At 35.9% G+C, this 18,432-nt stretch overlaps 1 protein-coding gene across 1 annotated transcript in view; it reads right to left on the reverse strand.

Annotated features, from left to right (window-relative positions):
* LOC126972390 (Y+L amino acid transporter 2) overlaps positions 1–18,432 on the reverse strand; it is a 62,670-nt gene that overhangs the window by 21,372 nt on the left and 22,866 nt on the right. The window contains exons 3-5 of the mRNA XM_050819102.1: positions 13,291–13,434; positions 7,505–7,607; positions 5,237–5,362 (exon numbers count right to left, since the gene is read on the reverse strand). Of these exons, the coding sequence (XP_050675059.1) occupies positions 5,237–5,362; positions 7,505–7,607; positions 13,291–13,434 (373 nt within the window). The remainder of the gene's footprint in view (positions 1–5,236; positions 5,363–7,504; positions 7,608–13,290; positions 13,435–18,432) is intronic.

Here is an 18,432-nt window from a genome sequence, read left to right on the forward strand (position 1 = left end):
ATCCTCACGACGTGTTGTCTCGCCAAAATCTGGCACGAGACAATGTCTCGAAACGTGTCGAATAGTTTAAAAACAAATATTGGCAGAATCATCACTAAAGAAAACATAAATCATTAGTATAATTATGGAATTCCGCAAAGTAACGCCTACTTCAAATTTTTTTTACATTTATTTGGGTTGGTTTGGTTATGATGGTCCTCATATTCATAAAGCTTTCGATCAAATATATTGTAAAAAAAATATATGTCATATTTATTATTATTGTCGTTTATCATAGCCTTTACGGTGCAAATATAGAATATGTAATGATTTTAAATTTAATATAATATTATCACATCTAATAAAAAAAATCTTTTGGTAAAAGAGTGTTTCCTTAATAATTTATACTTAATTCCTTTACATTATGAATATCTTAATTCTTTTTAAAACGTATTTTAAATCTATGTCTCACGCGGGCAATAAGCCCACAAAGCTAAAAGTATTGAGTATATTTTTAGGAAATTTACACAATCTAAAAGATAATTTAATTGCCAATCTTTTACTATGGCTATCGAAATTCGATTCATTCTACTGCACTCCGTAAGTCTTGTGTTTTTTTTTAATTTTAATAAACTTATTCTTGGGAGTCATGACGTTTGAGTATTTTTGTAGGATCGTTTCACATAGATGGTAATAAAAATAATTCGTAGTTAGTAATTAGTTTCATGCCATTTCTTATCAAGCCCAAAAAGCGGTGGTAACTGCTAAAAATTTTAACGTTTGCATCAAATAATCTCATTCAAGAATGTCGCTTTTTGACGTAATTGAATAATTGAGATGATTTGATACTTATGAGAAATGCCAAAAGTAACAAAGAGTACCGAATGACTAGTCTCGGAAGTTGTTGTTAAATGACGTAACTATATAACCACAAGCAGACTAAATTAACTTATTAGATGATTGTTGGTGTCCGGCCGAGCCTGCACCAACATATAATGCATCTCACGTTAAACTACTGAGATGCGTAAGTATTACATTACAAGTGAAATAGATTGAGGGGAAAAAAACGAGAACGCGAATTTATGTGGCGGCCATGTTCGAATATTTGTTTTCATTATTTGCAGCTTAGATAATTATACGTCTAGATAGAGCCTCTTTCTGCTAGACAGCAGATGAAAACAGGCCCGTTTTATTACTTTAGTATGCGTGACAAGCTACGTCATACACTCGCGATTCGTACCTATGTCAGTTTGTGTTAGTGTAATTTTTTTGACGTTTCCATAGCTGAAACAGTCTATCTAGACGTATAAATGATCTAAGATTTGGAGATAAAGCGATATTTGCATGATACTACTACTATACTATACTACCCGCTGAAAAACAGACAGGCGGATGTACCGAAAAATGTCTAAGTAATAATTCACTTTCGGCTGGTTAATTTTCGGCTTGGACTCTTAAAAAAACTAATCGCGGCCTAAATACCGAGTAAAAGGCTTCAGGAAACAACTATAAGTAGAACACCTTCGCGATCTTATTCATCAGTTCCACTTCAACAATTAATATTTTCCGTGTACAAATGTTTGATTTGTTTTGAAAAAAATGGAAAACGCAGTAGGTACCTATATTTTTAATGTTAATAAAGCCTTTTATTCCAAACTTTCATACATGTTGAACTAATTGATATTTGTGTTACTAAACTTATAATATTATGTCTCTTAGCTCAGTTTGCCTTGCGGCGTTTTCTATCTACCGCCACTTTTAGCCAATATGGACCTAAGGTCATTTTCAGGTCGTCTTTCAATCTTCTCATTTCTACTATGCTCATCTCGTGGGTACCAGAGAGTCACCTGGTTGCTTCATTGCTCTTGCTGACAACGGTGCAAATGTCTAGTCCATCTCCAATTTAGTTGGTAGATACGTAATAGGATGTTTGTAAGTTTTGTTTTACGCCTTTTACGTCTATATTTATTTGTCTTTAAGCTTTAGCTTTTTGCTCCTTTCCATAGCTCTCTGACATTTTAGGCACACAGGCATTAAGATAAATCATTTTACTCACAATAAAATCAGTGAAACTGACTTTTAAAAATGAGACCAATATAGAACCTCCTTTTTGAAGTAGGTTAAAAGTTTAAGCAGCTTACAAAAATCAGTCAAAGGAAGTAAAATTTTATTTCCTTTGACTGACTTTTGTCCGAGTTAAATTAGCGCCGTGCCATCCGTGTCGTCAATCTTTTTGTATGTACAACCCTAGCGCTCCGTCCAGACGTAGGTATAAATTTGAAGGAGCCCGTCGAGTTACGCTACTGTTCTAAGTACACTGAAAATATTTAGAACTGGCCAGTTAGAAACATTGCTAATGAAAACTTTTTTTGAATTTCAATTTCAGAACTCTTTGGTAACATAATGTAGTATATTGCATTCATTTGTTATTTGTTTTTGTGAATTGGCGGCAAATCATTTATTATGACTTTCGTTGTGGGCTTACTAAACAACAAAGCTATGATAGGCTGCGATTAGCATTTCTTAATGAAGCCCCATCTCGAGCCACTATTTACAATTGGTTTAACGAGTTTAAGCGTGGACGTAGCAATCTCAATGATGATCCGCGTGAGGGACGTCTTTTAACAGCGACTACTGAAGATAACATCAGTGCTGTGCGATGCATGATAGTGATGATAAGAGAATGACCTATCAGCAGATACGGACAAGCCTATGAGTCAAGTTTAAAAAATATTACACGAAAATTTAGGCGTCAGGAAGCTTTATACCAGATGGATACTTTAACCGACGACCAGAAACACCTTCGCATGGACTGGTGTCGCCTAATGTTAGATAAGTTCAACGACGGTGACTCAAATGCTGTATTTGACATCGTCACAGGTGATGAAAGCTGGATATATTGCTTGCCATACAGTCCTGACCTGGCGCCCTGCTACTTTTATTTATTCCCAAGAACTAAAGATAAAAATTCGAGGTATTCGCTTTACGAGCCCTGAAGATGCGGTGAAAGCGTACGATAATGCCATAGAAGAGACCCCTTAGGAAGAATAGGCCAGCGGGCCCATTCTTCCTTCCTTTTCTCAGTGGTTCCATTGAATAGCGACGATGTGTTGAGACGAAAAACAATAAAAGTACTGGTTGGATTGATGAGCAACCACTAAATTATGTCCGCGAATTATTTGTATAAATATCACTACTGCTTTGGTAAAATCTAACCTTTGACTACATAGATTCAATTCATAAGAAACTTCTTATCATTACTGGTCAACAGTTCAATGAACATCACTGTATTAAATATCATAAATAAATATTTTAAACAAGGCTGACCCTAAACTGGAGACACGTGATTTATTGATAGCTGATAATGGTGGACTTCCATTACTCGAATAAATTACGTTTAAAAATATCGTATAAAAAGAATACTAGGAAAGCTTCTACCACCGTCTCTTCTCTATCAGACCGCCTTTTTTCTCCGATAGCAGAGATTTAATTTTAACATAATATAGAGAAGCTATCAAAAGCATCGTCATTTTCCGTTCTGTTATACCACAGAGTAGGTGTTATAAGAGAAGCTGGGAAGCTGGAAGAGTGAAAGGCTTTAAGCAGCTTTGATTATAATGTATCAATAAACAATACAATAATTCAATCTCAGCAGGATGTTGCTTTTGCTTTTGAGAAAAAAATTCTGACAATCCAGTTTCTATCACAAACACTCTTGTCTCCTCTACCAGTATTGCCGAGTCACTTCTTCTGGAAAATGTTAGAGAATGTCAACAAATATTCAATTTCAGTTTTGTAAGCCCTGGAGAAATAATTAACTTTTTTAAATCTCAAGACATGAAAACACAAGTCTTTAATAATTGTATAATACAAGGTGTGTTTCCTGACTTTTCGAAACATAGTAACATTACACCAATATTTAAGTCAGGATGCACTTCTGACCCGAATGACTATCCTAGTCCTGTGTCGGTTTTGCCAACCCTTAGTAAAATTTTTGAAAAAATAATTTTAAGCCAAATGCTTACTTATTATAACTCTCATAAGTTACTTCATATGAAACAATTATTTGGCTTTACTAGGGGACTTTTAACAACGGATGCAGATGTTGATCTAATTAAGAATATTTTTGCTGCCTGGGAAGAATCACAGAATGCACTTGGTATCTTCTATGATTTATCTAAGGCCTAATTTTGATTATGTTCAACGGAACTGCGCTCGATCTTCGGATTTATCTTAACAATACCATTCAGAAAGTTGACGTGAATTCTCAGTATTATAAGGGGGTACTACAAAGGTCTATTTTTGGACCTTTCCTCCTCCTTATCTATATAAATGATCTACCTAATCTTATAATAAGGTAGTAACTCTTTGCACACGAAACTTCACTTATATTCAAAGTGAAAAGAAACCACGTTATGTATGACGAAGTAGACGATATTGTATCTGACATCGTGTACTGGTTTAGCGCTAATAGCCTTATGGTTAATAGCAAGAATACGAAATATATAAAATTTACCGTAGCAAATGTTTTATTAAACGGAGAGTTGATAAAACCGGTGCAATCTGCTATATTTCTTGGCATGACTCTGGTTTCCAAATTTCAATGGGGCCCCCATATTGAAGGATTGGCGAACAGAGTTAATTCTGCAGCATACGTGGTTAAAAAAATTGACAATTAACTCACATAGATACGGTGCGACTACTTTACTTTAGTTAATTTAATACATTTATGTCCTATGGTATATTGGTTATTGCTATGGGCGCTGCCGATATTAATACAAATTCTGTGCTGCAGAAGAGGGCTGTTTACGCTATTTATAACCTAGGTCCTACAGAATCACTGAGAGAAATTAACATCTTGACTGTTGCTTTTCAATATATTCTTGATAATGTTATGAATGTACATAGGCACATAAGTGAATTTGCTAGAAACTGTCATAAGCATAATGTTAATAACACCAGGAACAAACATAAACTTATGCCTACCACTCGGCTAAGTAGAGTTAGTAAGCCATTCGTGGGGCGATGCATATGCTTTTACAACAAGATCCCAGAAAATGTTCAACACAAATGCATTACGAAATACAAAAGCATTCATTCGCAACACATGTATTTCGCACATTACCCAGGATGTTGTAAGTGCATATTCTTCGCCTAACAGAAGACTTACTCACTCGACTTAATCGAGTAATAGTCATAACAAATGTATGTGTATCTCTAATACTACCAACCCACTAGATAACCAAAACCTATTTACCTTTGCAGAGCTGATAGCCACCGGCCGCGATGATGATGAAGAGAGCCAGGAGTTTAGCGTACGTGAACCAGTCCTGCACCAGCGTCGCAGCGCGGACCGACCAGCAGTTGACGAATGTCAGCAGCACTGAGGATACACAGAATAATATTTTATATTAAACAGAATTACGGGATGGTCAAGTTGGAGACATTTTGATACAGGGATGCCGGCCATATCGGACTTACTAAGACTTTCATCTGTCTCAAGATGAAGAACCATTGCGATGCCGCTCCAGACTTTGGGTTCAATCAATGATTGAACGACCATTCGATTGTTTGATGATTGATTGCATGCCTCGCACAGCCTCGTGGAATCAATTTCCGGCTTTTTCCCGAACCGATACAAGTTATCCTTCAAGCATACTCCCACCGTTGATGATGACCAGAGATGCGTTGCTAGTCTTGTTGCCTCGCTACTCACCATCACGAGAGCCTCTTGCCCGTTCCCCCTCTTATATAAAAAAGCAGTATTTAGTCTGAAGAGTACGAGTACTACTACTTACTACTTACTACTCTTAGTAGTAGTATCTCAATGTAATTCATAAAAGCCTATGATATTAATAGCTTTATAGAGGCAGTAGGTGTGGGTGTGACGCTGTAATAAGAATGGGCAAACAGATACAATCATGTTTAATATCTAAGAGGACAACAATAGAAGTCTTAGTAAGAAGGTAATAGAGATGGTACTTATACGTGGTGTTTCCATGCGAGTCCACTGTCACCTAAAACAACATACACTACATTGCTACATATTACGTTTGCAACGCTTCGGATATGGTTGAGCACACAATCGCCTATTAAAAGTTTGTCAAAAATGTCCGAGTATACCCATATACATTTACTTATAAAGATAACATTAAAACAATCATTCAAATTAACACCATATTACGTGGCAGTAATGTATATTACATACGCTCATTAGAAGCACTACCACATGAGTACACAGCACCAATCAACCACTACCACATGAGTAAATAAAACGGTTTTATTTACTCATGTAACACGAGGCAAGAATATTTTGTTTTACCAATTGAAATATAATTATATAGATATAATAGAATGTTCTAAATACTATCTTCGCGCCTCAATACTGTTACTGGAAACCCAAGCGCTGACAGCTATCTCGGTCAACGGATCAGCCTAGCTATCTAACGCGGAAATGCTGCCAGTATTCTTGGTACCCTTCCACGCAATGATAGTTTTAATTTTATGTAGTCATAGTATTGTAAATATAGTTATTAGATTTGTTTTGTTTGAATAAATAATCAGATTATCTAGCATAATGATTAAAAACGGCAAGTTAGTTACACAATTTTGTGAATTTAAAGGAGCACTAGATCACAATAGAAAACTGAAATACGCATGGGCCTGAATACCCGTGGTGCCATCGTAGTGACGTCAGACGGAAACTTCAAATCACCCATCAAAAGTACCGTTGCAAACAGACGACGTGCTAATATGAGAATGTTCTGTCCCTGTTAGAACGCGCGGAATTTAAAAGGACCACACCTACTTAATAGCCTTCCGAACATGTGCGTCTAGTTCGTAAGATGTGTCCTGATTCCTAATAATTTATATGAAACAATGCCAACCCAACAATACACACACTATATACACACACACAATAGCTATAAATGTATCTTGTAAATAAATGATTTTGACTTTGAACGGCAATATGAATAGAATTAATTAAATGATTCCAGTGCAAAAAACAAATGAGATCTGATGTTTAGAATTTAAAAAAAAAATCGCAGTATTCGCATTATACATTATGTAAAACGTATTGATTGTCCTAATTTGGATGTTAAAATTGACACCAACTTACTACACGGCCACATTATCTTTGGAGCTCACTGGAACGTGAAACCCACTCCCACTCCCATTCCCCTTTCACCCCGGCGGCTCGTCCTGTTGCATCAGTACGCTTTGTAGTTTCAGTACCGTTAGATACATGTCATAATATTTTCGTGCTAACACTGCCTTTTTTGAAGTTTTCATTGTTACTTTTTGACTTTTGTTGTTAATAGTTCTGTAGTTTCTATTGTTCTGTGTCGCTATAATAGTCTACTGGCAGAAAAAAAAAAACACTTCTTTTACTTAACCATGTACTTCAGATTCTTTTAATTATATTTTATTGCACGCGGATTATTATGTGGTAGTGACAAGGAAGGACAGTGTAACACAATACCACAGACAAAGAATATGTAATAGTGCCACAGACAATACTCACGGATGCAACAAGCCGCCAGCAACCTTGTGGCATCTTCTGGTGGATCGCACTCGGGGAATATCGGTTTCAGGACGTACACGCTGAATGTTAACGCCACGATCGCCTATGGAAATGTAATAAATTTTACTATACATTAATTTTCTTTAAAATAATAAATGTTTTAAGGGATTAAAACGCTTAAAATCCGTTACCGTGTGACCAGGCGATGTGATCCTGTAGTACATTCATTTTCTTATTGGGTAAGACCTAATAGTTTAATCTTTCCCAAATATATCCCAATTTGTCTTGTTTGGCTTTGGTTTCCAATAACTTTTTTGATTTGATATTATATTAGAACGTTGTGGATTGAGTAGTAAATGTCTCAGTATGGAAACTATTTTGATATAAATGTGTTCTATTGGAAATAATATAATAAAAGTTGGGTTAAATACCCCACTATTGGTACACCTTGAATTAAAATCGATAACAGCAAGGAATGCTTGCCCTATCATGGCCCTATGCTTCCCCGGGGCGTAAAAATAATAGAGGAGTCCCAGAGCCAATGGTGTCGTAAGAGGCGACTAAGGGCTTTTTAGAAGTGGGAGAGTCAAGCTGTCGTCTTATGACGTCAGCAAAATCGGATCAGTTAATTACCACATTCGCACACAATACCGGCGTGAAGTAGCGACCTATATTACCTACGACCTATAGTATACTGCCGCTATGTTTCGTATAAGATAGTTTCGGTGGTATATAGGTACTACACCTTAGGGGTGTAGTATATTAAATGGCCACCTCGCAGACCACCCGCGATCCGACACGTTTGGCACTACAAGTCAGCGATCCTTTTTTTTGTCTAGGATGCGTTCCTTTATTTTATACCAAGTTGCGTTGCGTTTTGCATATTCTTTATACCAAGCTCTGTAGTATCGATTGGACCCAGATCACAGCCCTGGTTCGATGCAGCTAAAGCAGCATCTCAATGCAAAAAACAGGCGTATCGAACTTGGGTTGCGGCGCTGGGCTCAAAGGATAGGCGCCCGTACGAACTGCAATTGGTAACTTCAAGCAGCCAAACTTGCCGCCGCAGCACATAAGGAATGACACCCTAGCCCATACGGCAAAAGAGCAAACCTATTTTCTGTGCGCTCTTATTACCTTCAACTTGACTCTTGACGACAATGGAAAATAATAGCCGACCATCCCGCGGTGTCCGTTCTCTATGTCTCTACTACAGTTCCGACAGAAAACTGTTCGTTGAGCTCTGTTTTCGTTTGACGTAAGGAAGTCGAGCGGGCTGGATAGTATTTCTCCAATCGAGCTTATAACGTTTGCCCCTGAGCTGACGCCGGTCCTAACGCAATATTCCGGGACTCTCACTCAAAAGGCGTAGTCCCTGAAGGATGTCAGCCCTTGTCCATCCGATTAAAAAAAAGGAGACAGTTCGGATCCGGCAAACAATAGGCCTATAGCTATTACCTCCCTGCTCTCCAAAATCATGGAGAGCATAATTTACCGCCAGCTCTTGGTATACCTAGAAGGTCACCAGTTGATAAACGACTGACAGTATGGCTTTCGCCATCGTCGGTCGGCAGACGATCTTCTGGTATACCTAACACCTAGATGGGCGGCGGCTATCGAAAGCAAGGGAGAAGCCTGGCAGTTAGCCTGGATATAGGAAAGGCTTTTGATCGTGTATGACACAAGGTGCTTCTCTCATAACTTTCATCTTATGGGCTTCCCTAGAGTCTATGCAAGTGGACCTCTAGCTTCCTCACTGGGCGCAGCATACATCGTTTTCGAGGGTTATTGCTCGAACCCGTAGCCCGCGAACGCTGAAGTGCCGTAAGGCTGTATACTATCTCCTACACTGTCTCTTCTGCATATCAATGATATGTTGGACACCTCCTATATACAATACTATGCAGACGACAGCACTGGTAATGCCGTATACACGATACCATGCATGTCTCTCAGGAAATAATAGACCAGTGCCAGGAGAAACATGTAACTTCTATCGAGTCCTCTCTTGAACAGGTCGCAGAATGGGGTAAATTGAAACTTGTACAATTTTACCCCCACAACGATTTTACTCAAGTTTGCACGTATACCACTAAAAAAATCGCCGCTCTTTATCAACTACTTCACACAGATGATATTGAGTGATCACTTAACACCGTGTGAGCGTACGGGTACGCTCATTTGTCCTCCTTTTCCAAAGAAAAAATATTAACATTCATAGATGTAAAAATCAAATCCCTTCGAATCGTATTGTGTTTGTCTAAGGCTGCTGTAGTTTTATAGGTCTAAATAAAGCGAGGACATTAAAGAGTATTACCGGAGATAAAATAGACGTGAGACAAACAGTTTCAATATTGTCAATTTGACCTTAAATCAAGATAAACACTGCTGGCTCCATGGGACACCAATAAAGTAATATATTGTGTGTTCGAAATGGAAATATTGAGGTGCTTTTAGCCCTTTACTTTGTGGATATTGAATGAGATTGAGCCGTATTGACAAATAGTTGTATTTCGTATAATTAAACTTGCTTTGATAAGATTCATATCTGTCATATCATCTTAAACACACACAGTCTTTTTAATAGGAATCCTATCTGACCCCGCGAAGAATTAATAAAACTCAAAATATTCTTGTTACATTACCGCTAAACATTTTGCCATTTGCTACTTGTACCTAATTTTATATTATAATGGATTAAATACATTTTTTTTTAATTAATTATTGTTATTACAGTTTTTATATTCGCTCATAAAATACCTTTATTTCTCGCAAAATACCTCTATTTATTATATGTGGATTGGTGTATCTACTGTAATCCATAACTCTTGTTTTTACGTATTTATTAACATTTACTTTTTTTGACTTACTCGTGTAAATCATTTTGATTGGAATTAAATTTAATCAAAATCGAGGCAGCTATTATATAAAGTAATTATTGCAATTTAAAAAATATCCACTGGTTTAATAGACTGAGACTTAATGGCTCCCACTAAATAGGTCACGATACATGACAATAACGCCTCGTCTACTAATATATCGATCTTAGAAACATTTAGGTTGACCAACTATCGACATTAAATCGTCTAGATAAGATTCGATTTTCATCGAAAAAATTACGGACTAATTTAATCCGTATTAAGTCTCTGCGATATAGTTTTTAGGGCCGTTTTTGTTAAAGCTTATATTTAAGGGTAAATGTATACACTTCTATAATAAAGTCCCAGCCACTGTTCAGGCATAATCTATAAATAAATTTAAATGTTTAAAAAAAAATGGGTCTGTCGTACATCCTATTACTCCACTGCTGAATATCTAAATGATCGGACAGCCTGGGACTAGATTATGATTATTTTATAGCAATAGCAATGACAGTACAATATTGTACATTTGATTAAAAGAGCGCCAAAAAAAAGAATGCTGGGAGAGTTTCATGCGCGTCTTCTTTAGAGCGCTACTTGTTTCCGAAGCGGTAGTAGTGTATAGTAGTTATTAGAAATGACATCAAAAAGCATTTTAAAGGAATCAATTTTGAGAAAGTAAATGTATTTTATGCCTTTTAATGCCTTAAATATTATAATCCCTTTTCGGTTTGCCGTTAATCTGAGATCTAACACTACCTATCTACACTTTCAATAAATTTTTGCAAATCATTTCATGAGCGCTAAGTCCAGTGAAGGCATTTTAAAAGATCTTTATGATGTTATTCTATCTCACAAGAACAAGAAATAAACTCTGATAAAGTAAAATTTCACCAGTTCTCACTGGAGTGTGTTAGTAAATATTGTATTAGTAGAACTCAAGCCGTACCAACCCTAATCTGTGGTAGAACTTATCAACTGGAAACGGAGTTATTTACATGTTTCAAAGAAATTAACATCTTGACTGTTGCTTCTCAATATATTCTTGATTATGTAATGTATGTTCATAGGCACATAAGTGAATTTGCTAGAAACCACTAGGAACAGACATAAGCTTATAATGCCTACTACTCGGCTGAGTCGAGTTTGTAAGTCTTTTGTGGAGCCATGTATATGCTTTTACAACAAGATCCCAGAAAATGTTCAAAACAAAAGTATTACGTAATCCAAAAGAATTGTAAAAAAACGTTTGTGTGGTAAAGGTTACTATAGCATAAATGACTATCTTAATGATACCACAGATTGGGAATGGAGCGACCGCCCTCAGGCTATTAAATAATAAATATAATTGTACAATATTACTTTAAACATATTTTTTTGATGAAATAAAAGCCCGCTGAGTTTGTTGCGTCCATTCTTCTCAGGTCTGAGGCATTAGATTTAAAATCTGTTGTAGTTTTTTGACTTTCAATAAGTGTCACATCCTATTTGGAATAAAGATATTTGAATTTGAATTTGTAACTTTTTCGTTCATTGCAAATTTTTTCACAAATTTTATTTCACGACTGTTTTAACCAACTAAAAGCAAATAACTAGATTTATCATATTCCGCTGTGGTGAATAGCTGTGGAGAAATAGGGTAGTCTTGACAGACATCCCTCTCATGGGGAACTCTTCTCCAGTATCACCTTTACCAGTGGGAGGCTCCTTTACACAGGATGCAAGCTAGATTATGGGTACCACAACGGCGCCTATTTCTGAAGTAGTAATGTGTAAGCATTACTGTGTTTCGGTCTGAAGGGCGCCGTAGCTAGTGAAATTACTGGGCAAATGAGACTTAACATCTTATGTCTCAAGGTGACGAGCGCAGTTGTAGTGCCGTTCAGAATTTATTGGGTTTTTCAAGAATCCTGAGCGGTACTGCATTGTAATGGGTAGGGCGTATCAATTACCATCAGCTGAACGTCCTGCTCGTCTTGTCGCTTATTTTAAAATAAAAAACCTGATACAGTACTATCCGATATAATATAGAGTTTGAAGGAGTCGAATTTACTATTTAATCAAACGCTTAGTTGAATACGATTTAACGGCGGAATTAACACTAAAGAAAACTTAAATCATTTGTATACGATAAACGAATATATTCTACCTACTAAGCTGGAGGTCCCGGGTTCGAATCCCGGTAGGTGCAAGCATTTATATGATGAATATGGATGTTTGTTTCCGAGTCATGGATGTTTAAATGTCTTTATGTTTATATATTATATGTTTAAGTAAGTATATTGTATTAAATATATCGTTGTCTTGCAACCCATAATACAGGCTATATATGCCTAATTTGGGGTAAGATAATGTTTGTCAACAGTGTGTCAATATTATTATAATTATTAACAGGTATAGTGGCAACTGTATAATACAAATGATTTGAGTTTTCTTTAGTATTAATTCCGCCAATATTTGTCTTTAAACAATTCGACACGTGTTTCGCCTCTACATAAGGCATCCTGAGGACGTGTTGTCTCGCCAAAATCTGGCACGAGACTGAGTCTCGTTTGTATAATTATGGATTTCCGCAAAGTAACGCCTACTTCAATAAATTTTTTTTAGCAACTGTTAAGTTTGATGAGCTTATTTTTTATTCGATTTTGTCAAATTTTTGCTTTAGTTACTCTTTTTTTTGGAATTGTGTAATTTAGTTATTCCTATATAGTTGTAAGTATTTGTGGTCCGTTGCAATTTAAGGAAACATTTTTATAAGGAGTAAGAAAGGGACAACGATTGAGTCAAATAGTCCTACGAAATAAAATGCGTTTGTCATATTGAGCATTTTGCCGACTTTTCGAGCAAGTGTGTTGAAAAATAAAGTAATGTCCCGTATCAGTAACAATATGTCAGTAGGGCGACCCAGGGCTAGAAGTGACTCACCTGTGAGCAGGGCCTAACGATCATACACTCGATCCAGAGACGTATGAAGGCAGCGAAGGGACCAAACGTCTCCATGATGTAAGCGTAGTCAGCGCCGCTCAGTCGTATCATGGTGCCCAGCTCCGCGTAGCAATACGCTCCCACCTGCAGACAACCACAAACTAATTATACTAGTGTTAATTTGGGCTAAATAATTGCGAAACATCACGAAACATTTCGTCACGGGCTATCCTAATTAAAATCGGTAGGCTGTATCAGGACGACAGCATTAATGAAGTTATCCGTAGAGCATTTGCAGCTCTTACTACACCAGCTGTTTTAGAGGCAAATGGTATTACCCGCCGCGATGGCAAGCGTCCTGTTGGAATGACCCTGGTGGCATGGACTTGGAGAAGGGCGCTGGTGTAATACGCTACTTACGTTGACGCTCTGGCTCCTTCTGATGTCCAAGTTACTTCAGTCCGTGCTGCTGATTCGACTGCCGAAGACAGCAACCGTCACAAATATTCTCTGTCGTCACACAGTCTCTGCAGTGAGTGAGAGAGTGAGAATTCATACATCTTTGTGCCGTTTTTTGTCGAGACACTTGGCCCGTGGGGCCCAGAGGAGGAGAACATACAAATTACTATCTACGCGCGTCAATAAGGCTACGAAACCCAAGCGCTGGTAGCTATTTCGGTCAAATGATCAGCCTAGCTATCCAAAGTGGAAATGCTGCTAGTGTTCTCGTACACTCCCAGTAATGATAGTTTGAACTTAATGTAATCATAGCTAGTATAAATAAGATTTGTATTGCGAAAATGAAGTGGCAATGGGCAGGGCACATAGTTCGGCGGACAGATGCCCGTTGGGGCAGTAAAGTCCTCGAATGGCGACCACGTACCGGAAGACGCAGTGTTCGTAGGCTCCACAAGATGGATCGAAGATCAGGTCAAGTTCGCCGGAATACGTTGGACGAGGGGAGTTGCAGGACCGATCGTCATGGAAATCTTTGGGGGAGGCCTTTGTCCAGCTGTGGACGGCTCCCGCCTGAGATTATGATGATGAGATTTAAATAATGAGGTTAAATAGTTAAGATATTGTATGTAATCAATATTTGGTACAATGGAATGATTAGGAATGAAATAAATAAAATGTTATATATAAATTTCCTACACATGAAATCTTTTAAAAATAATAAGTAAAAATTGTAATGGCCGTATTTACTAAGACATTTGAAAGCGTATCAATTTAGGAATCCTATCGCGAGGTCAGGTTTAACGCATATCTATACTAATATTATAAAGCTGCAGTGTTTGTTTGTTTGTTTATTTGAACGCGCTAATCTCTGGTACTACTGGTCCGATTTGAATGATTCTTTCAGTGTTGGGTAGTCCATTTCTTTTTTCAAAATTAGGGATCCTGTAAATGGGATTTTGTAAAATCGAAAACCTATTTTTGCGTGCGCTGCAAAAACTATTAACAATAGAACAAAATGATGTACAGGCTATAATATAGGCAATATTTTATTACTTATAAAACTATCGCGTGAATTATACTTTATATGGCAAAACAACGTTTGCCGGATCAGCTAGTTATGAATAAAATTGTGTACCAAAATTGTACACACGTACATAATAACAGTCATTGAAAACTAATTTGTTATTTTCGTGTCATAATTATTTGCCATTGTTACTGTCATTTTATCTCATAAATATGTTTAGTATTGGTAACTCACAAAAGAGTTTACTTAAAAATAACTTTTGTAAAGTAATGTCTACGGGCTGACGTCTAAATATTTTTTTTAAAATATAACTAATATACATTCAAGTCAAATATGACAGATGAAAGGCAAATTTATATATTTTACTAATTACCACTTCTTTGGAAAAGTTAAGTAATAATGAGAAGATGTGGCAAGAAACTAATTGCGACTCTTTTAAATCTATGTTTACAGCTTCATAATTTTACAAATAATTTTAGGTAATGCAACTATACAAATTGATGACAACAAAAAATCCAAAAGTTTTTACTTAGTTAGGGGAAAAAATAAATAATAGTATTTTATTAATATTAAAGGTAAAGGTTTGCATAAGAGGTGTATTTAATTAAATTTAGTTATTTGATACTTTACAGTTTTTGAAGTCGGTTTTTTAAGCGTAGTTTTTTTTTACTATTTAGTGTCAGTAAATAATATTAATATATAATCAACCTGAATGAAAACTCCTAAAAAGCCGTACCTACACAAAAAACAATTATATCATCCAAATAGGCAAAAAAATTTCAAAAAATGAAAACTAATGGGCCAACCTATGTAAACTTTGTGCTAAAATGCCATTGAGTGTCAAGTATTATTCTATTGTTCTTAGGTACCTACTGCGGTATCTAGTAGTAGCGCAGCGGAGACCAATCCTTAATCTAAGGTTTACGAATCTAGATAAAAACTGTTCTATCTCTCAAGTTGGATAAAACTGCACACAATCGGTTCAGTACTTTAGGAGTTCATCGCGAACAAACAACGTGACAAGAAATTTTTGTATAGGAAATACATTTGTGAGGCGCTCTTGTAGTTATTACAATTTACATCTTACTGAAATTGATATAATTTAATTAAATATACAAAAATATAAGAAAATAGCAGGCGATATCATACTCAATGCGAATATAATTAACTCTAAATAATAAAATCATTGTTGTTGGGTTATAACTGTTTAAATTTTCGTTTTGTTTATGGTAATTTTGTAATTTTCACTTTTGATATAAATCATCTTAATTGCTTTTTTCATTATTGTCTAAAAAAAATTGTAATATTAATATTTAATTTATGGGACTGTTTTTTTTTTTTTTAGTTTATATATATCTTACGAGTATGTATATCTTAAGGTTAAAGTTACAAACCTTACTATTATAAAATACTGTTTTGTTCTGAATAAATAAATAAATAAGGATTTAAAGAAAATATAACTTAAATTTAAGAAAAATAGCAGACTGATGAGAGGATCAACCAGTCACCACACGAAGTGCCCGTTTACGAGCAAGTCCCATGGACCAGCCATCGTTATGAAGCTCTGAATGTTTTTCGCGACGTAAACAAAAGTAATGTGTTTATCAATAATGTATGTCCTCATAACACGGTCACATTATCTGAAGACCTCGTCGGAATGCGATACGAATGTGAATCATATTGAAAGGTTTTAGTAGGAAGGAAGGGAGTACTTCGAAAAGAGCAATCTAGGAGACGAGAATTTACGTGAAATAATTGTCTACCACAGATGTGAAGAATTCAGACAGTGATGATGAGACTGATGACGAGTAAAGAATAATAGTGATAATATGTTGGTCGCACTTGGCCCGTGGGGCCCAGAGGCGCGGAGAATGTCCAAAATACTATCTTCGCGCCTCAATAAGGCTACTGGAAACCCAAGCGCTGGCAGCTATTTCGGTCAACGGATCAGCCTTGCTATCCAACGTGGAAATGCTGCCAGTATTCTAGGTACACTTCCACGTAATGATAGTTTTAATTTTATGTAGTCGTAGTATTGTAAATATAGTTATAAGATTTGTTTTGTTTTAATAAATTGTAAATTGCTATAATAGTGATTTATCTATTTATTTAGTTAAGATTACCTACAGAAACTACAACATACATTCCACTATAATTACAACATACTTAAAAAAATGATAATTGCAATTCTACTTACAGGCAATCGGACATGCATGAAACATAATTTTATGACGATTGTTTGTCGGCTATAAAATAATAACAAATTATATAAATCTAACAAATATTTTACATTTACTTCTACACATATAAGAAGAAAAATATATAAGAACAAATTTAAATTAAATTAGTAAATAAAAAAAACACATACTTTGACGTTAATTGTCGGCTAGATACTAATAACGTATTATATACATCTAAAACATATTCTACAACTATTTCTACACAAATAAAAAGAAAAGTACACTTAAAGAACAAATTTAAATTAAATTGTTATTTATAAAATTACAAAGCCTACGCCTAAATTCATTTTCAAAATTATGGTTAATGTCTAAACCCTCAATCCTTGAAGATAGATAATTGTATGACCGCGACAGCCTTACTAAAGTTGAATTGGCTCCAAGCCTCGTTCTGCGGAGTGGGATTTTAAACAATGCAGTTCCCTTACGAGGAGGTCGATGGGGAATATTGATGTCAAACAAACTCAATAGAGCAGGACAATCAATTTTACTGTTTATTATTTTGTACTGAAAAATCATATCTAAGTATAAACGGCGGGATTTTAATGAAAGGGTTTGAAAATGACGCAAACGATCGTTATGCGAGATCAAGTCTCGTACGTGAAGTGAAGTGATAATAATATTATACTAATTGCAACAAAAACTTAGTAAACGTCTCGAAGCATCATCAGTTTTTAAAGGGGATTTGACTTGAGGAGATGAGCTGAAAGGAACTCGCAGCCCATCTTTGAATAACAAAATTGCTTAGCCAACTTAATATAAAAAGACACATTGTGCTTAGTGAGTCCTAGTAATACTGCCTGGTATTTTATTGTAAAATTGAATACCAAGACCTATTTGAAGGGGCTCTTAACTCTAGCTAAATTATTCAGCGGCACGTACAGTTTCTTCTTGAATCTTACATCAAATTGGCCATCTTGAATTTCAAAAATAATCCCATATTCGTTCTCTGCACCCTCAAGAACCTTGGCTGGATATGCATATGGTTGAAATCATATTTTGGTGCCGCGGCTAAAATAAAAGTTTTATAAACAATAGCTGGCAACGGCGCCTCTATTGTCTCGCTTTTTCGTTTCATCGAGTTTCAAATCACAATGATTTTAAAGGAATTTCACTTCAAAAAAACCTTCATACACAAACGTTTTATACATTTTTTTTGGATATATATATATATATATATATATATATAATATCCAAAGACGTGGGTTTGAATCCTTCATTGCTTATAAATTTTGTATAAGTTTGGCGATGTTTCAACCTAAGCCTTCTTCAAATCAAATCTTGGCTGTATGTGCGCCTGTACTATTAAATATTCTTTGGCTGTACTGATAAGGACAATTGGATCGAAGATAGGACAAGAGTCTGCGATTCCTAAGTTAACTCGAGCCTACTGTACTGGAACGAGCATTACAAATCTGAGCA

The sequence above is a fragment of the Leptidea sinapis genome, chromosome 26, assembly GCF_905404315.1.
Source record: "Leptidea sinapis chromosome 26, ilLepSina1.1, whole genome shotgun sequence".
Classification (NCBI taxonomy): domain Eukaryota; kingdom Metazoa; phylum Arthropoda; class Insecta; order Lepidoptera; family Pieridae; genus Leptidea; species Leptidea sinapis.